We start from the raw sequence: 25,616 nt of genomic DNA, 5'->3' as shown, positions 1-25,616 counted from the left end.
GCGTGCATAAAGACTTCTATTCAGCGAGACTCACGGTATTCCGTATTGCTGTAGTCCCGCGACCTCGAGTACTCCTTCCGCGTGTTCTTCTCGCCGTAGTCCCAACAAGATTTTATCTCCTCGTCCCTAGAAGACAGCGACGGTTGTTCCTTCGTGAATTTCCGCTGTCGCAGTTCCATCCCCGATGAGAATAAGCGCTCCTGATAAACAGTCCGCGATTGCAGATTGTAATCCTGCCGAATTTCGCCACCGGCCTGACTTAGATCCCTGTAGGGATTGTTGTTGCTGCTGCTGTTGCTGCTCGTACGAGTCGATCCGTTCTCCTCCATTTCTGCGTTTTCGCTACCTCCACCCCCGCCAGTCGCGCCCGACGTCGACTCGCCTTCGTCGCTGCTTCCTAAGGAGAATGAATAATTCGAGATATAAAACCGATGTATCTTGAATAAATAGTTATAAGGAATAGAATTTAAATTATTTGTGTAAACATCGTAGTGACATTTATAAGAGAGATTATATTGAACTGTGATTTTAATATTTTTCCTTAATTTTCTATAGCTCATGTTACTTATAATTAAAAAATTTTTTTTAATACATAATGACTTTTTAATTCGATGAGTCAACCGAGATAAAATTAACGATGTTTCTTAAAATAATATTTGAATTATAACCGTTGATTTTTTTTGTAAAAAGTTTTATCTTAATTAAGTCAATTACCTAAAAAGTTATACTAAACATTTGTTGCATTTTTAGTTGCATATTTGCCGCCATTTGCGAAAATTATGTTTACTAAGAAAGGTTTGCACATAGAACAGTGATGAGAGACGACTTTCCGGAACGTGACGTATTGATTGGTCATTTCTGAGAAAGCGGTAGCCCGTTGTTCCCGCGATAAAGCCGCAGTTCGTGATATTAAACGCAAGTACGAGCGTTTTGTTGCGGGAAAGGTCGTGGCTTCGTGTAAACTTTGCGTTTCGATGAAGGTGTCGGAAAATCATGAATGGTTTTGCACCAGAGAGGTGAAATAAATTTATATTTACGAGACCCTCTCTTTCCTTTTTCCTCTCTCTCTCTCTCTCTCTTTCTCTCTTTACGACTTTTCCCTTGGACGGAATCCTAGGCATACAAGAACAAGTGTCAATTGGAGTATGCGCTATCTGCGGCACGTTTCTTCGTACGCAGCTGCCGCGTGCACGAAGTGACATCCAAGACGAGGATGTTTGCTGTGATAAGAATTTTATTGTCCTCTTGTCGGCTGTTTTTGATGCGTTAGTAAGTATTCGAGGCTAAAGGGGATTTATCCTACATATATTGTTAAATTAATTTGCGCTTATTTTTTCGCAGCTCGTTGCGCTGCAAATATATGATAAAAAAACATGCGAGTTATGTGACAGTATAATTATACGAATAGCAATATTAAATAAAGTCAAAATTAAGAATATGTACGTTTTAAACACATTTAATTTTGCGTACAAGCACGCATTCCCAATGACAGCATTTAAATATATTATCTACTCGTGGCAATTATATCACGCTCGAAGCGACAAAGGAACATCACACGAATCTGGTTTTGTTTGTACAACTCGCTTTAGCCGGATACGACGGGCCCTTTTTAACGGCGGTCTTATCTCCGAATCGAAAGATATCTACGCGGTGTATCGGCTATCTAAAAACAAACTACGAACTTTATGCGCGTCCTCGAGCCAGCCGTGAAACCTGCGAAGAGAGATCGAGAGTCCTCTGCAAACAGGGAGAGTTCCGTGTGAATCAGCGACGACTAAGCAAATGATCGTCCGTTTTAGCGACGAGCTGGCAGGTGCATCGAAGAGGAGGACAAATTGTCGTGGAGAGACAGAGAAGAATGGAAGGAAGGAAGCACTATAATTTTACGATCAAAGTTTTCTCACGATTAATTTCGATATTGCAACGGTAACATTAAATAATTAAATTACAGATTTGTTTTGTTATAATACGTCTCTCCCTTAAAAGTTTAAATGGAGCGGAAAGAAAAAGCAGATGATATTTCTACGACATTCTAGAATCGTGTATGAAAAGCAGTCCACACACGTCGTATACCGCAATAAAACGTTAAAAATATCAATTTTACGATGCCGGCTTCAATTCCATTCTAATCGAGAGAGTAAACAAAGGCTTAAAGATCCGTCGACTTACGTCGGCGCGGGTGAGTCGTAAAAGAAAACGGTGATCCTGCAAGGCGTGCTTGTCGACACGAAGCTCAAAGAGACAGGACGTCTGCGAGTGTCGATATCGATGCAACACGGTTAATGGAAAGAAATAAATTGCTTATACAATAATCCATAGATTTAATCCTAAATTAGTCTACATAGAAAATAAATGGAAATATTTATCATTATCAGCGCAATCAAAAGCAAAATCAATTAATTTCGATAAAGATAAAAACAAATTTAACAAAATTTTTAAATATCTCTTTTTAACCAGCAAATTAAAAAAACTTTCTTAGACAGAGATATCTTTGATTTTTTGGTCTTTTAAAATAATATTACATTGCTTCCGAATCAAATTTTATAATATTCATTAATTCATAAGGTAAAGAAAACATTAAAACTTACAATCAATTAAGAGAGGTGATCACAATAGTGCAGAAAGCATAACCGTAACATATACGATACCAATACCGATTATCCAAAATTTAGTCCTAATCGGCAGAATAAACACGATTTAGCGGATCTTCGCGCTCATGGTCGGTGATGATCGTAAAGAAGAGACCCCGATCACGTGGGGGGTAACCAAGATACGCACTCCAGATCCACACACGGTTAGTAACCGATATGATACAACAACAATATTTGGAAAACCCTCGAAAGCCAGGGGTCTTTGACTCCTGTGGGATACAAGTGCTGGAATACTTTCTCCCTTGACAGAGAGGTACGAGTGTACTTGTTGAACCATACGTGACATTATCCCTGATGATAGTGGCTCGAGAGGCCCTGAAGATGATTAGAGCGAAGTGGCGCTCTAGCCGCGACTTACACCCTAAACGAATTAATCGTGGGAAGAATCTCTTTTTTCGTACATCAATTAAAAATTTTTCCGAAGACGTGGTGCAACCTTCGATTATTCACAGCTGTTTAATTCTGAAGAATAACGTAAGCAGATGTCAGTTTCTAAAACAAACGCATATTATTTTTAATTAAAAAATTCGTTTTCAACGACAAAAAATAATTTTTTTTATGTTAAACAAAATGAAAGAATTAGATTTCACGACACATAAGATTTTACAGGAGTATATTATGAGTCATTTTATAACCGATGAACAATAATTAGAATATTATTGGCGATGGCGTATAGGCGGTTAATGAAAATTATTCTATCAGTTGTCCATTGTGTGTCACATGATGTTTACTGTGAAAATAATAATATATGTTTGTCTATGGCGATGAAGTAGTTAGCGAGTTATAAAGCAAATGACTCTTTTGCATCGCACGGGTCTATTGTGATCGATGATTGATGCGCGTGTGCGATACTTTGTGAATTCGTCTATTGATTGCTATGTAGTTGCATGCGTCGAATATATAGGCAGTTGACGTTTCACGATTGAAGGGTTTAACAAACGATCAATCAATGATCGATTAATCTACCGTTAAGTAGATACACGAGGCCAAATGCATGCGTGTCCAAATATTACCGAGAGAGTAAATATCTTACAGGAGGAACTAAGTAAAATAAGACAAAGTTTATAAGTATCAAATTATATACCCCTTTTCACTAAACTATAGTTACCGATCATGGAAAGTAGCTATTATCACTGACATAACAGTCCAAATTTATTTTACTCCGTAATTTTACTTAAATAATTAAATCCTTATTTTATATTGCACATAATACCTTTTACATGAATTAAATATAACGTTAAGCATTTGAAAACGTTGAATTAATTCTCATAATTTATAAGTCACTCGATTATTATTGAGCAAAGTAGAATCTAGAGTAACGCATCTCGAGCAGCAGAGAAGCAGGACACGGAGATTACTGCGAGGTTCAAGAAACATAAGTGTGACTTCCGGAAAAGATAATTAAACAAATTGGCGACTACAGAAATGTCGGAAGAGCGATTGCACCGCGAATTACGTTCGCGCTCGTGCAGACCGTCGTTAGCTCTAACCGCACAGGACATCCTGGTGATACGGGGATCCTCTAGAAAACACTCTTGAGAGATGTGTTTTTTAATGTACCATGTTGCGAGGTGGCGAGAGGCGACGCCGGTGTTTCCGAAAGCTCCGCTGCAGATAGAGCGATTAATGGCCAATCTCGCTGACAGTATCACATCTCCCTCCCACGAGGCGCAGATTGGCAATTGGGGTTAATTAGAAAAACGGCGCGGTGGGATCCTGCGGCCAGGAGCAGTATCGTGAGATGTCGATAAGACTATCAGCGTGTATCAGAGAATTACCAGGCCGAGGCAGGCCAAATTGGACAGAAGATCGAATCTCCAGAGCCTGACTTCCGGACAGGCTGCGGTCAAGCTTCCTTGCCGATATTTGCACGTAATATCGGAACAAACGGAAGGGTTCTATTTTCGTTAATGAGTCAAACCTTGCAAGGGTACCGAACTCAATGAATATCATTCTCGAGTGTGCAATGTTATATCTGACGTTTAAAATATGCTGATTTTACGCCGGTTTCGTTCAAGATTGATTTTACAATCGAGAGCAAAATAAACAGCTACAAATACAAGACTATTTATGTGCGTTATATCAATTTTATGAAAATAAATTGACACGTGCGAGTCAATCCAAAATTAGATAAAGAACCGGTAGCTCTGTTAGATCTATTTTTGCAAGTATGCATATTGCTGAGAAAGTGTCTAATCACATTTTGTTAAATCACTCTTGCAACGACTTGTAAACACTTTGTCTCGTCAACTCGTGTGTCTCGTTCTGTCGACGTAAATCGCATCGTGAATATTCTTCAATTCCACTTGATTGTCAACGCGATTCGACTTACCGTTCATCTTGCAATCCACGACGGACCGGGACAGATCAAGGCCGTTCATCGGTGGTTTCGCCTCGGATCCGGATCCGAAATCCTAGATCTCCCAAATGATTCTGGACGAGACGAGGATTCGGATCACTCCCGACACATCGGCATCACAAGAGTGTTTTTTCCCTTCACGAGATCACGTCAACATCACGAGAACGACAAGCGACATCGATGGAAATCCGTCGGCGGGCCGACTGTCTTCATGATCGAGCGATCGATCGGTTGGGGGCACGAGATAGGAAACCCGAGGCCACCACGAAGAGGTGGTTGCGTTCGTGGGGGGCAGCAGCCCGCGTAGCGCGAACCTTTCCGGGCGAGCGACTGATGGAAGAAACGGACAACGGAAAGAGCGCTGCTACGTGTCAGCTGGCCCTTGGCGGACTAGAGGATCCAAAATCTGTTGAGAAGAGGATGGCACGACGAGGGTTCTCTTGGGATCCCAGGGACGATTCACGGGGTGTGGCGCGTCGCTTCCAGCGGGACCTCTGGTTGGCTCACGGGCGGAGCCACCCCTATCGCATCGTGGTCCCCACCAAGGCGACTACAGCATCCCTCGGGAGAGCGAGCGAGAGGGACGTGGTGCTTCGGCGGTGGAGCGTAATGCGACTGTCTGAGAGGACGTCAGAGGAGGGGGTAACGAGGGGAGGGGGGAATGTAACGTGACGCTGATAACGAAGGAGATTTCGCGGTAGCTGAATGTCAAAGTCGAACACGGGACTTTTTTCCCAAAGGTTCAAGAACCGAGCAAGAATCAATTTCAATGGATATTTTGAAGAATAAAATCAATTTTTTTTTATCTTTTATAAGGCTAACCAAAAATTATTTAAGTGCAATTCACGAATGTATTCTGTCACGCAATATTGATAAACAAAACAATATTCAATACGTAATATAATAAAATATAAATTAAAATTTTTTTCTTACTTTATATATTAGATATCATTTGTTAGGTTGTGCGTCAAAAACCAAAATAACGGTGTTTAGATAAAATTTTAAAAAACCACAAAAGAACATATAACATTATTATGTCGTATATCAAATTTCTAAAATATAGAATTACCATACTTTTATTTTTTTTTTCAAAGATGATTTTATGCATAAATGCATAAAATATTAATTAATAAACCAGCAATAATTTAAAAACATTGAGAAAAACATTTATACATTCAACCGTTTAAAATTTGAACAACAACCGAAATCGTATTACATTTCCTGCATCAACGTTCTTCCTCACTTTCGAATTCACGAATGGGCGTAGAGCAACGCAAGATGTTGGATTTCATTAGTATGCAACGGTTAGATGTCGACGCGCTAAGATATTTTTTTTTATCGCAAAAAGAGTCTATCGAAAAGCACTTCGATGAGAACGCAGGGAAGAAAAGACCCCACGCAGAGACGAGGTCAGCGGGACAGCCATCACAAGTTCTCATTGGAGCGGCCACAAAGGCGGCCACTTTTTCACTGCGAAAAGTCGCTGTCACGAACCTCCCAGTCGATTCCCAATTTTTTCCGATCACACTCCACAATTCGCCGCGATTTGTCCATCGACTCAAAGTCAATCGAAGGAGTAGAGTATCAGAAATGCCAATCGTTTCGCGTATTGTTGCGCTTCACGTCCCGATGGAAAAAAAATATCTATTCTACGGACACGTAACGTTCGTCTTAGTTAAGAGCACGAGATTCGAGATTTTCTTCAAAATCGTTGCAGTTGGAAAACGGTCGAAGCAGCGCTTTCCAGTCACTCTCTCAGGTATCCAATTTTTTCTAAATTTTTTTATTTAAAGGCGACCTACAAAAATGTTTCACGTAACGAAATCTCGTTTCTTCTTTCATCTCAGAAAAATCGAAATCTTGAGAATATATGTACATAATATAATACCAGAAAAACTAACACACGGAGGTCGACTTATATTTTATTGAAATATTTTTATAAAGAAATTATCCAAAAGGGATTTCTAAATTTATTTTTGTTTAAGACGACACGTTTCTCTTTTCTAAGTACAAATAGTTTTCTATTTGCGTTTGTTTTTTCGGTTTGTTATCCTTGACTTCGAGAAACAGGAAGATAATCGAGAGTTATTAGTCCGCATTTCCCAGTCGGTTTATTTCCGAGGCGAGCAGGCACGATGATTTAAATCCTGAGCGCGAAACGCCATAAAATCGGGACGACCGCGGATAAAGCCGCGCGGGAATATATGACGGAGCCGAAAGACGCCGAAACAAATCTTCATTTTCCCCGGTGGCGAAGGCGCGTGCGGAAAAAGGAGGCAGTAACGACGATATGACTGTGTTTCGCACCCGGGAAGACATGTGTCGCGTGCAGTTATATCATTCTTTATGGCCGGCAACGCCGGTACCCTTCGTTCATTCGGCGTCGACTTTGTCCTTCGCGGCAATATTTGGAGGGGCTTGATTTACACCGGCATAAAAATGTCTCTACCTCGGTTGTTGATATCACCTACTGCGCGCACCTTCGTTCCTGCGCGCGATAAGTAACCGTGTCCTTTAATAAAACGCTACGCTTTCGTTTTCTCGCAAATTTCTGAAACTATCATCTTACGCGAATACGTTCCTTCCTCATATACTAAGAAGAATTTTTTGTTCTTATGAATTAAAATGTACTCAACAAAACTATTTAGTTATGAACAAAAATTTCCTTTATATGTATTTTATTGTCTTCTGTACTTTCTTTACAAGTAATATTGCTTTTTTAACAAAATATTTGTTTATACTAACTGAATGGTTTGGTTAGGTACATTCTGGTTCACAAGAACAAAACATGTTTTCTAGTGTACCATGGATTTTCATAATTTTCCACGGATATTATTGCCGAATTAATAATATAATTATTAATAGATATTATTTATAAACCTTCAAATATTAAATTAAACCAGTAAAGCACATAAATGTTTAAATAATAATATACATAAAAATATAATATCCATATTATCAAACTCGTGTGATTAACAAAATTGATCGAATTTATAAGAAGTGCGGCTAAATAATTTAAATACATTTAAATAACAAAATAATTAAATACTAAAAATCGGCAATTATACATGTTTATATAACATTTATTTGTAATGCGTTATTTCCATGTTATACGTGTGTAATATTTAGAAACTTTGCAAATATATATTTATAATTAAAATATTTATATATTATTACACAAAATTAAATGTTATTTCACTCTGGCTTAATAATTTGATATTTATTATTACCTGCATAGACCACATCTCTGCGGCACGTGTAGTGCTGCTTAATTTCACGCAATTACTCTTTATGATACAAAAATATATCGGCCGCTGTAAAATCGTGTATTTTCTCACGTTTCGCCAACTTATCATTTATTCGTTTTGCAATCTTTCAGAGTCCTGTTTCGCAAAACTGCGAGACCCGTAATTCTAGAAACGTTTGGGGGACGGGGGATATGTCGCTCTTACTCCTACTTCGTAGTATTACACTTACAAACGTTAATCGGTACGTTACAACGCCGAGGTCAAAGTCTAAAATTATCACCGACCGATTAGATCGACGTGAAATCTGTCGCGAATCATTTATTTTCATTTATCATCGAATACCATAACCGCCGTGATCCGGTTGACGCGGGATTGCCCGAGGATCGAGCTCGATCGATTCTCACGCGTGGTGACGACGCCAACGGCGCTGACGGCGGCCAACTATACGAGGGGAGGCAATAAATAACGGGAATATCAAAGGGTTATCAGATCTAAGCAGACCTCCTACGTCTGGCGCAACTTCTGACACGTGGAGTGACGATGCTGTAATGTCGGCGGCAAAGTGTACGCGTGCAGGGTGAGTTTGTGCGAGTAAAGAGGGAGGGTCCGGGGGAGAGGGGAGGGATGAGGAGGTTAGGTAGGCGCGAAGCTATTAAACTGACAGAAACACTTGCCACCCCCTCGTCGCTTCCCCCGGTCTACTGCCACCCCCCCCCCCCGCGCCCTCGCCCGCCGCTCACGACCTCCCCCTCGAACATGCCATCCCTTACTCGGGAAGCCCTTCGTCCTTTACTCCGCAACACCGAAGTTATTAATATTTTTCGCAGCCCCCGAAAAATTGTCTCTCACTCGTGCTGCAGCCGTGCTTCCACGTCGGAGAAGCAATTTTGCGGGCGTGTCGCCGACTGCCCCTGTCAAAGGATGGAGCGACAGATAGATAGACGCTTTTTCCCTCCGCGATCCACGACACGCTTGGTTTGTGTATTTTAATGAACAGCCAAATATGTATACAAATCCGTTTTCTCTTAATTAAATTACTATACTGTATTGTTGTGTAACACTGTGTTATATAATTATTACTGTGTTTATGATTATCATACGAGCATAATGCTGCCTCGGATGCCGATTTTGACGTTTCTTTAAGATTCAAGACTTTTATTCTTAATCCATCGGATTTTTTATTTTTATTCATTTCTGTCGCAGAGTTTTATTTTAAATAATTATTGCATATAAGCAATGTTGTTTACTAAAAACAAATTATACGGAAATAAAAGTTAAATTGAGAAAATTTTGGCACATTATCACGAATACATTATCCATCAGTTTGATTTTTGCACGGCACCCGAGGTATCGACAATATCTCATTATGCGATTCCCCGTAGCTCGATTGGGAATCTGTCAACACCGAGATAGAGAGCAGACCGCTCGGCGACGTCTCAGTCGACCGTTAACGGTCGCGCGGGGAAGAAGTTGGTTGATCGACTAAGAGAACAGAGGAAAAAAAGGAGGGGAGGGGAAGGAGCGCAGCCAACTCATTGATGAGGCAGAGAAGGAGAGAAAGAAGTCAATCCTCGAGGCGACTAAACAATTGTCTCGCGCTCGAGTGGCCTCCTGTAAATTCGCGTGGCCGACTCCTCGATGTGCCCCCGAAAACGAGTGGCGCGTCTCCCCACAAAGACACCAGGAGCGAGGAGAATGAGAGTCGGGCTGGCGCGATCCGCTGAAAAGGATCGAGATTCGAGAGAGACGTGCGTGTCCGTGAATGCCATTGCCATCGCTCGCGAACAACGAGTACGCGTACCGTGAGCCCGCGTGTATCCCGAGTGGCCGAAATAGCGAACGGCGAATCTACTGCGAGTCGACGAGTCAACGGTCGACCGGGGAGTCTATAATTTGTGTTCGAGAATCGCATTGGCCTTTCTCTCTCTCTCTCTCTCTCTCTCTCTCTCTCTCTCTCTCTCTCTCTCTCTCTCTCTCTCTCTCTCTCTCTCTCTCTCCCTCCCTCTCGTCTCGTCGGTGTTGTCGCACGCACACGCCTCGCCTTTCGGAGCGCTGGCTTCTAATGTGTCATTGAGGGCCACGTTACGCGGCGTAAGTAGTCGAGAAGAAGAAGAAAGAATGGGAAGCGGAGACGAGGAAAGCGAGACCGGCAGCACCGCCCTCCCGCCTGGAGGAACTTGAGACGCGATTGTTGTGCGCCGCGTGCACAGCGTGCACCAGGAGCATTGTCCCTCGTTAGAGGCCACCGGAAGTCACCGGAAGACGATGAACTAACGGAAGACCCTGTGCCGCGGGGCTCCTCCTGTTCGCGCCCGGAACGCCCCCCGTCTCGATAGATTCAGCAGCTTGTCGTCGTCTAACCCCCCAGAGAGATTCATTCGACTTAACGATTTTCAGAGTCGAATTAAGGTCGTTTCGAGATAGAGCGCGATAACTTTTATAGAAAAGCTTTTCCACTCCGGACCGATCGACATTTAAATTTCGTCATTAATAATGGCAAACATTGTGTACTTCAAAAGTTAGAAAAAAAAAATACAGAAATATTATAAACCTACGTGGTAGTACGAAATTTTATACCTTATCTTCAAAAGATATTGTGTTGCAAGTACATCACATAAAGATTTAATTCTTTAATGTCTTATAACTTGAAAATATTTCTCTTCCGCCTTGTTTTATGTATCAGTAAGAAAGAAACAATATCGTATTTTATTTAAAAGACTGTATCATACGTGATCTGGTTAAAGAAGTAAATCACAATATGCCGCGGAAGCGATATCGATATCAATAAGTCTTTAGAGCAACGGACCGATTATTTAATAATGAAGCAATTAATTGAAGGGAAAGCCTTGCACGGTAGAAAATTGGGTTACGCGGCCAAGATCGGCAGAAGGAAAGATCCAGATGCAGGCGATAGAATTGCGGCACGCGAGCAACCGGAAGTCGGTGAAGTAGGGAAAATCCGGTATACGTCGAGCCCTCTTTCACCCGTGCAACGCCCTCATTTCATCGCTTCTGTTAGCTTTGCAGTATGTCTGTATGTCTTATGCGTCCTTTAAAGTTACAGACTCCGGCTCAATTCTCAAACGTCAATCTTCAACCAACAGCTTCTTCAATTCAACCGTGACTGTATTTGTTTGATGATTTGTATTATAATTTTCATATTTCTTACGAAGGCTGTAAATAATTAATGGATATTGCCCGTTACATTATATAAGATATAGACTTTCATCCAATTTATTTTATCGTGCTTTAAATTGACACAATAAAGCAATCATCGTACGTTTGATTCTTAATGTAACAATCAAAACACCTGTAGTTAATGCTGCAAATTACACTGGGCGCTTAGTATATATCTTTCCGCGGCGAACGAAAATTCGCTTATGAATTAATCCTGAGTGGCACGCGATTCGTCAGTTCGCAACTGCGCCGCGATTAATTCAGGTGGGTTTGTGCATCGAGTTTACCGCGCGCAAGCGGGGTGGCGGTGTACGTTAACGTATGTCCAGGTAAGCGTCCACCAAAACGAGTGAGTGAGAGAGAGAGGGAAAGAGAGAGAGAGAGTGAGAAGGGGAGGGGAGAAACGGGGAGGGGGGAGGAGAGAGGCAAAGGGAGAACAAGAGAAGGAAAAATCAACCGATAATCAACAGCGATATACTCGCGTAATATCGGGTGTAACAAAGTGCGAGCTTATTGGAAAGCGCGGAACTCGCGCGCCACGGCTGGAAGGCAGGACAGCGTGCAAATATTGATGCATTAACAATGCAGGCTAATTATGTTTTGGTTCGAGCGTGGCCTACCCGCGCGCGCCCCGGCGATGTTGATGGTGGTGAAGCGTGCGGTGGTAGTGGTGCTGACGATGGTAATGCTGCTGGCATACAACGTGGTGACGACGATGCCGAAGCAACGTTGGTGTGCGGAGTTTGCTGTGCCCACCGGCCAGGCCATTGCGCCATTGTGATCCAGGCTTCAGTACATAGCCCCCGGGTAGTTCACAGCCGCAGCTCGCCGTTAAATTAATTTTATCTCGTGTCCGTCATTAAATTTGAATCTCCCGGCGGCCCCCGGTTTGTCCACCCCAGGTCGGCCGCTCATTCATCTGTTCTTATGTCCGAGCGGAAGCTTGAAAGAGATGACGGCGCGGATTCGCCGGTCGCAACTTCGGGCGAAAAAGTTGGCAACGTTTTTAATCAAGCCCCCGGTAAGACGGCTCATAGTAATTAAGGTCGCGCCGCTGATGAGGATTTTTTTCGCCACGCAGCGAGACTTCGTTCCCCTTCAATTACCAGAATACACACATTGCTTCGTTACTTCAAAATTTTCTCGCAAAAGTATTAGTATTAAGAAAAAGGATGCAGTCTTTTAACTGTGTAACGATAAAAAATATAATAATATTATGCATATAACAAAATAATATTCACGCACACACAAATAAATATTTTATTTTACTTATTTATAGCTTCATATATAATAAACATTTACATATTTAAATTATATATGTATAAACAAGAATTAAGATGTAATTGAGTTTTTTTTGTCCACGTAAATAGCTCGCAGTAGATTAAAAAAAATATATAATTTTTCTTCAACTATATACAATATTGCGACTAGAAGCACGAAATCTATTTGCAAAGCGGTCAGAAAGTCGATAAGGATGATTAAATTTTAATTAGGCCCAGCATCTTATCCTTCGGGGTGTTTAAACGAGGCGCACGCTCTCGATGTATTCTCGACGATCGACGTTTTCTCGCGCGCGGAGAAGCAGGGTGAAACCCCTGCGGATATCGGTCCTTAGCGGGGGCAAACTATGCAAGGGTAGAACTCGTCCGAGGAAGGAAAGGGAACAGATGTTCTTGAGCGCGAGCAAACGTCATAATCTATGTTCCGCAACATCGTAATTAAAGGAAAATGAAAGTTTTCACATCTTTCTTCTTCTATTTTCTTGCGCATTCATTCGATTTTTATTGATTTTAACGAACCTTTAAACATTAATACACTTGATACAATAAATAACATTTTTTAATGCAATAAAAATGTTTTAAGTAAGAATATGAGTTAGAAATAAATACATTAAAACATACGAAATAAATAATGCAAAATCTACTTTTATTAAAAGCAAATTATTTTCTATAATAATCTGTAAAATATTTCACAAATGAAAAATTAATCACTTGATATACCTCGCAAATTTTCGATACTTTACAAAGATGCCTGTTTGTTTGAAGATTGTGAAAATTAACCGCAAACTGGTCAAGAGATCAAAAACTTCAGTCAACAATTTAAAGCGACGAAAAAATTTATCCGTTTCAGATCGTCTCGGCGCCCGTAAAAAAGTCGCCTCCTTTATTTCGCACCCCCGGAGAGAATACATCACCATGGTCGTGAACGCCGCCGCGCCGCGGCGCGGCGTTGGCAACGCGCGGGCCAAGTAATCCAATCCCGTTGCTCCGGATATCGGCCGGAGTTAATCCTCGCGCGTGTATATGCACGAAGGTCCTCGGCCGAATAAATCGTCGCGGAAAGAATCGAATCTGCACGGCGGAATCTCACGCCCGGCTCGTAAACAAGGGGCCGACAATGGCGCGCCGCTTGACCGAACCCTCCGGCATTTCGTTCCGGCATTTACCACGCATCCCCGACATCGATTGCGATGCTGCTCGGAACGGACGGACCGGGCCGCCCCGCGAGATAAAGCGAATTCGAAAGTTTAAATCCTCGCACTCGGCGTGCGACTTCCTCCCGGAGACGCGGGACCGCGAGCGAGAGGAGAGTCACGGGGGTTGGGGGGAGGGGGGGAACAGCCTGGCCACTTCTCGGCCCGGGTAGATACGATCTGACCGTTTACACCCCCGTTTCACCCCTATGACGAAATGGAAATACGAGAAACAGCCCCGCGCACGCGAGGGCTGCCATTTCGCGGACGGAGAGAAGGCAGGACGATTGTGCGTTCGCCTTCGATTCGCGCGGCAGACTAGATCGTTATCACTCGGCCGCGATCATTATTTATCCGCAAACTGAAATTTGATGGCGCTCAATTAAAGTTACAAAGTTTCTGTTGAAACAAATGTCTATTTGAATGTACACATTTAACATCCGTTCCCTTTGGATAGATCGAAATCGATGATTCACGAAATAATGCTTCAAGAGAAGTAAAATTACATCTATGAATTCTGGTCAATCGCGTGCTCATTGAAAAACATCCAGCAAACAAATCCATGATTAATAGAAAGCCACTAAACGAGATTCTCTTTATCTCACGATTTTCTCACATCCCTATATCCTGTACGTATCGGCTAAGGGATGGGTGAAGATTCGATCGAAATCTCGCGTCAGGCCAGCGGGATCATCGCTCGCTAACAAACGGATTCGCAATGGCGGAGATAAGAGGCCAGATATCTCCGGCAATCGTCGTTTCATCGCATGCGAATAGGCTGCCTCCGACTCCGTTCACAATGCTTGGAAGAATAGCTCCGTGATTCTATTCAAAGAGAAGAACGAGAAAGAGAGGCCGCGTCCGACACTGGTGAACGACACGGTCTCGATCGGCGGAAAGAGGGATGAAAGCGGAAGGGGAGGAAGGGGATGACGGTACGACAGCCATCTGGGAATCGAATATCTCCGATCTAACGGCACCTCTCCGTCGAAATATCCGCAATTGTGGAAGAGTAATCGATGGACAGTGTACCCCGCGAGGATTTTAGGGGAAGCAACTCGTCACCCTTTGGGACCTTCGAGGGCGCGATTGAAAGGGCGCCGAAGGTAGTAAGATGTTTCTCATCTCGGGGACATCGGCACTCGTCTCGTAACCTACAGTTGCATCCTATGATTTTCGGATGTGAGACGGAACGGGTAAGAAGGGAAGAGATTGAAAGGCGTGAAGCCGGAGGGCCGAGGGTTAAAGGAACCCTGCGGTGACATCGATGGAACTGTAATTGAAATTTCATAAAGATCGTCCCGGCGAGTTTCTGACAAAATTTAATCGCGTGCCTTAAGAACAAACGACGTCGAATCATTTCTCGAGCAAAAGATTGCGCGCGAAACTAATGTAAGATGTAGAATAAATGGTTTCTTTTACGCTGAAAAAAAAATTTACTAAATTGAAATGAACATTTTTTTCAAATAGTACCATGCAGAAGTTTTGTAAAAATAAATAATATTTATTTCAAATAAGATAATATTTTTTATAATTTAGAAAATGTATTGTACATTTTCTAAATTGTAAAAAATATTATTTGATTATAAATACTATTTTAAAAAATATTTATTTCAATTTAATAAATTATTTTTTAATGTATATCTCTATCAATATCTTGTTTAAAACAAATTCTCATATATTTTGTCAGTTGCTTTATTAATTAACAAAATGTTTCAAATGTTTTCAATTTTATATAAAAAGTATACCTCAAAGTATTGCAATTACAATACGTCAAGTCTAACTAAGGGAACACAAAGCAAAAATGCTAGGCTTCTTCAAAAGCCGTTATGTAAGATTTATACGCTACATCGCATAACAAGTTGAAGACCAATCGAGTAGCGATCATCCGAAAAAAAGAGTAGAATCATGTCTGATCTAAAAAAAAAAAACAAAAAAAAACACTTATCCCGGTGTCAAAAAGTCGACCCTTTTCTAAATTGCGACACCGTGCAAAAAATCGAGGAAGAGCCGTAAAACCTCGTCGGTTTCCAAAGCGGAAAGAGTTCCTCTTCTCTGCTCAAGGGCTCGCGCGTCATTTCGGAGACATTGTTTGCGGTTAACCCGTCGCGCTCTTCTCGAAAGTGTCAATTGAAGGCGGGGAGAATCAATCCGAGGCGTGAGAAATCGCATCGCGACGCTTTCAAAGAGTCTCGCAGCCAATAAACGAGAATCTATATTTCACCCGAAATCGTTCAGCCTCAGAGGGTGCGCAGCGGGCTCTTCCTTCCCTCCTTTGTTCTAATTTGATTTTGATAGTCGCGACACTCGACGCTCCTCGCAAGGAGGAGGAACAATGAAAATCATAAATAACTGATGGGAATCGAAATGCCAAGAATAAAAAATTAGAGAGTCGCGGATGGCAGCGGGGGAAGATCCAATTTCGTTGTCGTTTTAAAACAAATGGTCATCAAATTCGAATCGCGCGAATTCGAGAAGGTAGGAAAGCGCGAGAATTTACTACGACCCCTCCTCGAAATATTTTTAAATTGAAAAGATACACGTACGCGTGCACACATCGGAATATATAAAAGAGGAAATATTTTGAAATTGAATAAATTACGATGGATATATTTCCCGATAATGTTGCGTGTGTTACTTCAATCGCATAGCTTTTCGTTGTTTTTCGAAAATTTCATTACCGTGTCATACGGCCGACATCGATCTGGAAAAATATGAAATATCAAAGGATCTCGAAATATCCGTTAAAACCTGTGGTACGCTTCGATTGGGTGTCCTATCGAAATCCGAAGTTCGATCGCGAATTCGAATTCAGCCGGCGGCTGCTGACCGTTGAAACGGGAGCGCGTGCATCAGACATCAAACGCCTGGCTTGGTCCTTTGATCAAGCTCTGTCATTCTGACGACTCCTGTCGCGTTACGAGCGGGACTCGCGATCGACGCTAAATGGCAGCAGCGCTAAAAAATTGATTATCGTGCCATCGACAATGGCACGACATCATATGCCAATTCGCGCCCGGCTCGACACGGCATTCACAGCCTCGTTCTTCGAAAAACATTTTCATCCTTTGCAAAATCAATCCCGCTGTAACAGACGTACCTGCTGCGACGCGCGGGCAACGAACATGTTGAACGCGAGGAACGTACTTATTTTCGTTGTTTTCGTTGCCCGGTGCGCGCCTCGCAACTGACACGTTTTATTCCGCCTCTTCGTTTTGTAATGCTCGAAAATGAATTTCCACCCACGACGAGAGGCGGCCGCTAAACATTTGAGGGGGAAATGTATGAAAATTCGTCTCATACCAGTTTTCTCCGTGGCGCAGACACCGAGCTGTGACGTTTCGAGGATTTGCCCACCAAGCTTAATAAAGATAACAAAGCACGAGGAGTATTAATTTCCTCTTTTTTTTCCAATTAAGAAAAAATTATTACTTTTATACGTAAAATAGATAAGCACGCGCAAAATGTGTCCGTTGAAAATCCATTTACTTTGATAAGTAAAAGCGCCAAGTGCATTGTGATGTCAAGTTATGTGTCATCGCCACATATTCGGTCGTGGAGACTTCCGATTAAGGGACCGAAGATGGCAATGACGTCTCGACGTGAAGGATTAATCGTTCCCAGCCATGACCGTGATATTATATATATATATATATATATATATATATATATATATATATAACGGAATATCGTGAACGTGTACCTGGATATAACGATGCCAATGTCCGATACCCACTGCTCGGCGAAATGGCTTACATAGCGAAGCACTCAGAGAGGGTTTCCCGGTTTTGCTCGCTACCAACGTAAGACAACACGATATAAAGAAGCCTGGATGGCAGCTTCTTGCCGCAGTATCGCCGTTACAGCGATCTAAGGACACGTACATGACCGGTTGGCCTCGTAATGGATGTTTTTCCGCGACAGACTCTCGCCACGTCGTGACCAAAAATAAAACATCAGCAAAAAGTTTGCAGTAAATTTTATCGTCAAGCAATTTTATATAATTATGGTTATCACATCGTTAACTTTGTATTCTTTCACTTTAAAAGAGAAAATATACATTTTAAGGCTCAAAAACGACCTAAAGAACTCTTCATTATAACAACTGTTTAAGGTAAACGTGTGGCCGGACATGTACCTATATATCCGAACACTTACACAAACTTTATTATTATTAATCTCAAATGCCTTTGTTACTATAATATTACAATTTAATTGTAATCTTTAAATATTTAAGATTATAATTAAATGTTATTATTATTAAAAAAAGAACACTTGAGATTAATATTGAGTTTTTATGCGTAAGTATCCGAATATAGGTACATGTCCGGCCACTGGGACGTTTACCTTACTTGGCTTAGTAAATTGTTTTTACTTTCAAGTGGTATTAAAATATTTTCTATTTTTAAAAAGTATTAAAATTATGTAAGTTTGTCTCACTAGAGATTTACTAAAACTGAAGGAAAGAAACGTATCGAGGAATGGAATATCTGTCGAATATGTGGAAGACAGAATTGTTGAGAAAGAATCAAAATGGCGGTCTGCGGAAGTATCGCAAGGACTTAAGTACTCCACACGAATTCGAAAATCGAGTCGTGCTAAAACATCCCTCGACTCTCGTCCTAATGGGGCTCCGTCTCTAAGGGTACTTGAGGGCGTGTAATTGCTAGAATCCACGACCCTGCTACTACACCGCATTTACGCGTTATGCGGGGTGCGTGTTAGGCACAGATCGACCACCTACTGGGTGTCCCATATATTTCAAACCGCAGCTTGCCGTAAACTTCATCAAGTCGTGCTTCCGATCGTAAATTACTTCGCTATCGCGAAATTGGCGGCTCCTATAGGATCGAGAAATTTACGTGGGCTTTTGTCACTATACACTATATATAGCTAACACTTAAACTTGACGTAACATCTTATTTGCTAATCTTAGTTCGATGACGTACATGTATTTTTTTTTTTATAAATAAAAAACAGTAAGAATAGAATTTTTCATATTTACGTGCATCATTATCATTTTAATTAAAAAACAATTATTTATAGTGGTATCATTTCCAGTATTTTTAAATGCTGCCGATCAAATATCGCGTGGTCGATTTAATGATTTAACACATCCGTGAAGTTTGCTTTTCAGAAACGAAGACCTCGATACATGGAAGGCAACAAAGGATCAAAGATCGAAATCCTAAACGGTGTTATCGACGACCCTTTGGAAGAGGAGGGGAGATGGCCCCCGTCGCGAAGGGAGGATCATGGCGGGGGCTAAACGACGAGCCACTAGAAAACAATCCCTCGGCCGCATTTACGGATGCTCTTTTCTTTCATTCCCGCAGCTCGCCCGTCTCTCTTTCTCACGCACACACGTGCGTCCGCCTCTTTCGATCCGACAGATGGTACGGCCGCGTTTTTGTTTCAAGGCTCGCGCCAACAATCGTCGCATTACCGGGGACAAAACGGCTCGACGATCGGTTCTTTGAAAAAAAAAAAAGAAGAGAAGAGTGGTTGGAAATAGAGGTAGCGGTAGGGGTAAAAACGGTGATCCACCGTGGTCCAGGAAGTCCTAGATCGGACCACATCATCTCGTGTCGGCAGCAATAAACCACATGTCCAAACAGAAAAAGAATTGCTATCGAGAGAATGATACGATTGGTACAGCACGCGACCAGTGAACAATAATTATAATCGTATAGTCATTCTGCCATACGAATGTATGCCAGCGATCTTTGTTGCAAGTACATATTGCCAAATGTATACAAGGCTTGCTCTGGGGGCGGGTGTAATCGTTGCGAATTGTTGAAGGCATCTGCCGCTAGTAACTCGTAAACAATATTACCATTCAGTTTTTATATTCATCATGAATGTAAGAAAAACAGATGAAGAGACTTATTGAAAGATTTACTTGTTTAAGAATTTAAAGAATTTTATTAAAGAAATTCTCAAAATTCTGCTTTTATCCCTTAAAAATTCAAAATAAATATATAAAAAATTAATAATAAAAGGCAGAAAACAGTAATAATACCTTTAGCAAATACTTGTACGAATGGTACAAGTAATAACCGAAAAGCAACGTTAAAATCCATACCCGAATTACATCATTATGCCAATTATACGAGTTTACATTTCTGTAGACAAGTATCTCGCTAATTAATATGAACGTCGCGCGTGAGCAGCGGGCATAAACCGAAAAGTGCATTAACGATGCACGTGACGCAGCGACTGGAACATCACGCTTGCGACAGCGAGGGATTTCTACTTTGTCGCGCTTCAAACACCGACGGAGGATTCGTGTGACACATCCGCGTGTGAATGTGTAACGTCGTGAATGCGAGCGCAGATCGGCATAGGTCAGAGGCACGGAATCTCCCCTCTAATGGATTTCACTCATTTTTCTCCCCCCCCCCCTCCCCCAACGTCACCGCGACCCCGACGCCAGCACCCCCTAAAGTATCTCGGGGATCCTTGAGGGCAGCCTCGTAAGAACTCGTTTACTTGCACCTTCTTTTCAATTCATAAAAGCGTGAAGAGACGCGCATCGTTCGACTCTCATTTGCTCGCGTCGATTAACACCTTTCGATCGAAAATTATGATTTATCATTCAGAGCCTTCTCCTTTTTTCAGACAGTTTATAAACTAAGCAGTTTTTATTGAAGAATCACAAATAGATCATTGCAATTTAAACAGCGCGAACATTCTTATTATGTAATCTATAATAATGAGCGTGTAGTTTTAATTTTTTTAACATAATGTATTATATACAAATATACATAGATACTGAGCAATAATGCTAGGATACATAAATAACAAATTTAAATCCTTACTTAATAATACATGAAAATCCATGACACTGTTCGTATAGTATAATAATTATAGTATAATAACCTCGTTAAATATGGCAAATAAAATTTGAATAAAATTATACAACATTATATATTAGTAAATATTAATATAATATTAATCGTCAGTTAAACTGGTAAATTCAGTTTACATAAAGAAAAGAAACTTTAGGCACAAATAGAACTTTCAAAAGATAGATTTCCCTGAATTGTAGTATTATCACGTTATCATTTTCTAATAACTGTAGTGATGTCATTAAATGTTCAAGCAAATTCAGCTGCTTAATACTATAATTAGTTGTTTATAAATAATCCTTTTTAAATTACTAAAATATTTTATATGTTTTGACAAAAATCTTTTCGTGGGTGTATCAAATTTCACAAAATCTGTTTAATGATTAATTTTATTTTAGTTTAAAGCTTACTCTTATATAAACGAAAAGTAGTAACTATTCTTTGCAAAGTTAAATTACAAATTTCCTTAAAAGTTGTGCGCAATTTTTTTTTCACGGCACATCTTTAATTACGCAGGAATGACCCTCTTAATAGATCTGCTCTCTCACTTCCTGATTCGGACCTTTCCCCCTTATCTTATCAATCGTGACGGACATGTGATCCTATCAACGAGATTGAGGACTGTCTTGTCGAGACCGAAACGAATATCATTAGATGCACGAGATAACTGATGTTAAAGTTACAAATGTTTCATTTTGCATTCAAGATATTAGTTTCTTTCTTTCTAATATTTTTGCATTATATTTTAAATATTCTATTTTTTATATTACGTGACAATTATATCTTAAAAATCATTTTTATTCGATCAAGTTTTATTTTATACTATTAATACTATAATTTCTGTACGAAATAATGATTCAAAAATTAATTTCACTAAAAAATTGAATAAGATTTTATCGTCAACAAGATAAGTGATTTACTTGATGATAAATTGTTTTGAGATTCTATTTAGATAATATATACAATTTATTTACATAAAGAAATAGAACAATATTTAAATAATGAACAACGGTCGATGTTTATTAAATTACTTTTTGCTTCCTCAAGACACTCTCAAGATACCTGCGTGCGATTCTTTTCTTTTCTTCGTCGAAATGCGAAACGGAAGCATACGAGTTATGTAGCACGCTGCTCAAGATTGCGTGCTAAAAGTTGTTTTTTCTAGCAAGGACAACTCGTAGCGCCGACAGAAGGAGAGTGAAAAAGTCCAAGAACAAGAGACGCAGAAAGAAAGAGAGGGTGAGAGTCGCGAGAGAGGGTGAGAGTCGATAAGGCAAATGAGCACTTCGTAAAGTTCGCCGAACAAGAAACGACACGAATTGTGGCTCGGGCTTTCGATCTCTCTGTCATTATTCTACGGCGGGTAATCACAGGAGGAAGGACCGATGCGACTCGCTCATTATCAAGTTTGAAAATCACTGCGAATCTTGCACAAACTTCGGGCTGTCATTAACCCTATTAATACTTCTCATTTCTTTAATCAAAGTACATGTCTATGAGACCATAAATTACATTTACAAAAATCAATTTTATTGATAATTTGGTCATAGAAACTTGTTTAATCAATTTTTAAAAACTGAAATACAAAACTATTATAATATATTATTAAAATATAAACTATGAAATATAGAACAGATATAAAAAGCCATTATGGTTTCATAGACTAATACTTTTTGTTACGGATTAAATTCTATTTTCTACTTAAGCCATTGTTTTCCGAACTCGTAATACTCACAATTACCTTCGTAGAAGACACAAAGTTTAAGGTTGCACTGTGTATCCATAATTTTTATTAGCACACTCATTTATCACATTTATTTAAATTCACTGTAAAAAAAAATCTGACCCGTAGAAGAACGTACAATAACAGAATGACGTCTGGATGTTTACTGAATCAACGGAATTTGCTTTTGATAATAATCAAATTTACCGACAAGACTTTGGTGATATCTGCCTCTATCTATTTAAGATCCTCTACTACCCTTCTTTATCACTAGAATGACTCAGAAAACTGTAAATTTCTATATGTATTTATAGATTTATACATATAAGATAGAAAAAAAAAACATATCATACACTACGTTATTATTTATATACTATAAATACTATAAATAAGACATTAAAAAATTGGACTGTAATTAAATCTTAATATGACTTTAATATAAAAAAATCACATTTAAATTGCTGTCTATCATAATATTTGCAAAATAAATAACTATGAAATAAACAATTTTTTCCTTTGATATTTTCTCGTATCATTAAAAATAGTGGTGATATTTTTAATGAGTTACAGGAAATACTATAATACAAATGTACAACATCATATATATTTTATAAATTATATATAATGTTATATGCAAATTAATTGGACCCTTAAAGAATGTAAAATATATATAGTATGTACAAACGTGTTCCAAGAATTATAAAATAATAATCGTTTCATAAAAACTTTCTCAGGGAAGGTTTCAAGTTCTAAAAATAAATTGTATCGCGGCAGCGTGGCTGCTAACCGCAACTCGCCATGACAGAGAGGAACGGCATGGTAAATGGCAGCTAATGAGCGCGATATGATAGCACGAAGCGAATGACAGTACGGTGCGTACATTGCGCGCCTTATTTTTTTTCGCGCCAGGCAATCCGATATGTGCTCCTCGATCGTATTCATGAAATTAACGTTATCTGTTAAACCGGATGAGTCGTTTTACGTGGCACTCGATACGATCGGAATTGCATCTGATTGACTACAAAAATATAGATCACGTCAGACAGAATCAATGTTCATCAATGTTGATTAATGTTCAATAATAAAGTATCTGTTTCCAGAGATATGATCCGCTTGCGCAAAAATTGAACGTTCTTGCACAACTTTAAATTCGCCTTTGGCTGTTTACTTTACGATACGCATCGAAATATTTTATTGACCAATTGGAACAAAGAATTTTACGAATTGACCAATCAAAAAAAAAAAAAATACTTCGAAGCGTTTGTAGCATCAAGTGGCCTTAGTCTTTGTTTATTAAAACCGAAGCAAAGATATTAAATAAATTGCTTCAAAGTACATTATATAAAATGTAACCCTTAATTACAGAAATTAATCTATTAATTAAACGTAAAACATGATGTGTACAATAATGTGTAATATAAGAAAATATATACATGTATAAAATTTTATACTATAAGCAATTAAAAATGTTTTAATATTATCGTAAGAATTTATATTTTGTCATGTGTCATTTTGTTTATTATTTTACTCAATTATTTTATCAAAAATATATTATTTTATTATTTGCGTTTGTTCGCCGCAATTGAAAATTATATATGTTTACTGTCATGGCGTTACGGTTTGTATGCACACTATGAGATTCTTTATCAAACATTCTTTGCCAGAAAGATAGACTTCGGGGGTCCTATGTCACAGGCGCCTTTTAGTCGTCGGACCACCTGTACAGCGTGAGATCGAGCCAACCGTGATGCACCTAAACGTGTCATGAGAGGCTTCAGCAGCCTAAACAACCGACGAGATAAAGGCAAGCCGCTCCAAGAAGCCTTTAGAGACATTCATAGCCTCTGTTTACACAGGAAGAGATAAAGAGGAAGATGACATAACCGCAATGATATTTGGGATCTTATTGGTCGCCGCCCATGACGGTGATTATTTAGCTAATCAACTGTATTGTCCGGCGTTATCATGAGGCTTCGCGATGAGGAAGAATTGTAAACTGTCATTCGGGGGACAAAGGACAGATTTACGCTTCGTAATAGGTTTCGTCGAAGGATTTCGAAGCGTAAAAGCAATAATAGATGAGACTCGCAATAATAGCGCAGCCGCAGGTGCACGAATTAATAAATGTCCGCAATCCGTTTGAAACCGGCACTGGTGTTGAGAATGCGCAGATTGTGTACGGAAAATTTGTTTTGATGAAAGCGGCATTCGATGCACGCCTGACGTGCGCAAGTGGCTAAATCGAACATACGCAACTTAGGTAGAATCTAAGCGATATATGTGTGCCAATTTAAAAATATTTGAGCAAGCGATATTCTTATACCGAAATATCAGTGACCGATAGCGACAATGGATTTTCCACAGCGCTGTTTAATCGGAGAAATGGAGATTGCATTATTGATTACACGCTGCTAATAAGATAAACCATTAATGAGATTTAGTATTCCCCACACGGTCGGCATTTAGAGTTATAAATAAATTGAAATAAATGAAAATTATATTACTCTTCTGCCTGTTGTGTGTGTGTGTGTGTCATATTATTTTATTAATTGATAACAATGTATATATGTTGCGTACTAATAATGGCAGTAATAGAAATGCAAATATATCAATAAGTGTGTATTGAATTTTTTTTAAATAATATATGTTAAAAGTACAACATATACGCGATGCACAATTGATTGTACTATTTTTTACATATGTATTTAAAAATATATATATGATATATGTGTATATAAAAAAAGTCAATGTATCATAAAGCATATGAAATTTTGCCCTATATTTGAAAATAGATTATTTTCTCATCTTTTTCTCTGTCTCTAAAAAAAAATATCGACATGCTCTGATATAGACTTCCTTCTTCCTGTTGATAGGGAAAATTCGGGCGCCAGTATTGTGGGTGGATAGACGAGTGTACATTTATCTGGATGCTATTCATTACGGGCTTCCATTATCTGTGTCACGTTTCGCTATCAATAATACGATAACGTGCACATTGTTATTTCTGCACACGCAATCGCGATATCAAGATAATAGTTAAGAATACAGACTGCAAATAACAATTGACTTGTTAAGATTATGACATATTATATGATTAATATCTTATTATTACTTTAATAAAGCTTTTAATTAAA

General features: G+C 39.7%; 1 protein-coding gene across 4 annotated transcripts in view; it reads right to left on the bottom strand.

The window, feature by feature from the left end:
* LOC105836708 (histone-lysine N-methyltransferase PRDM16) overlaps positions 1-25,616 on the bottom strand; it is an 83,363-nt gene that overhangs the window by 32,994 nt on the left and 24,753 nt on the right. Inside the window, exons 1-2 of one of the 4 annotated variants that reach the window (XM_036282744.1) lie at positions 4,984-5,389; positions 35-397 (exon numbers count right to left, since the gene is read on the bottom strand). In XM_036282744.1, coding sequence (XP_036138637.1) covers positions 35-397; positions 4,984-5,032 — 412 coding nt within the window. In that variant the 5' untranslated portion in view covers positions 5,033-5,389. The other 3 variants (XM_036282742.1, XM_036282745.1, XM_036282743.1) reach the window with 3 other exon arrangements.

Source organism: Monomorium pharaonis, chromosome 2 (genome assembly GCF_013373865.1).
Source record: "Monomorium pharaonis isolate MP-MQ-018 chromosome 2, ASM1337386v2, whole genome shotgun sequence".
In the NCBI taxonomy this organism is placed as follows: Eukaryota; Metazoa; Arthropoda; class Insecta; order Hymenoptera; family Formicidae; genus Monomorium; species Monomorium pharaonis.
This window is presented reverse-complemented; position numbering and strand designations above follow the sequence as displayed.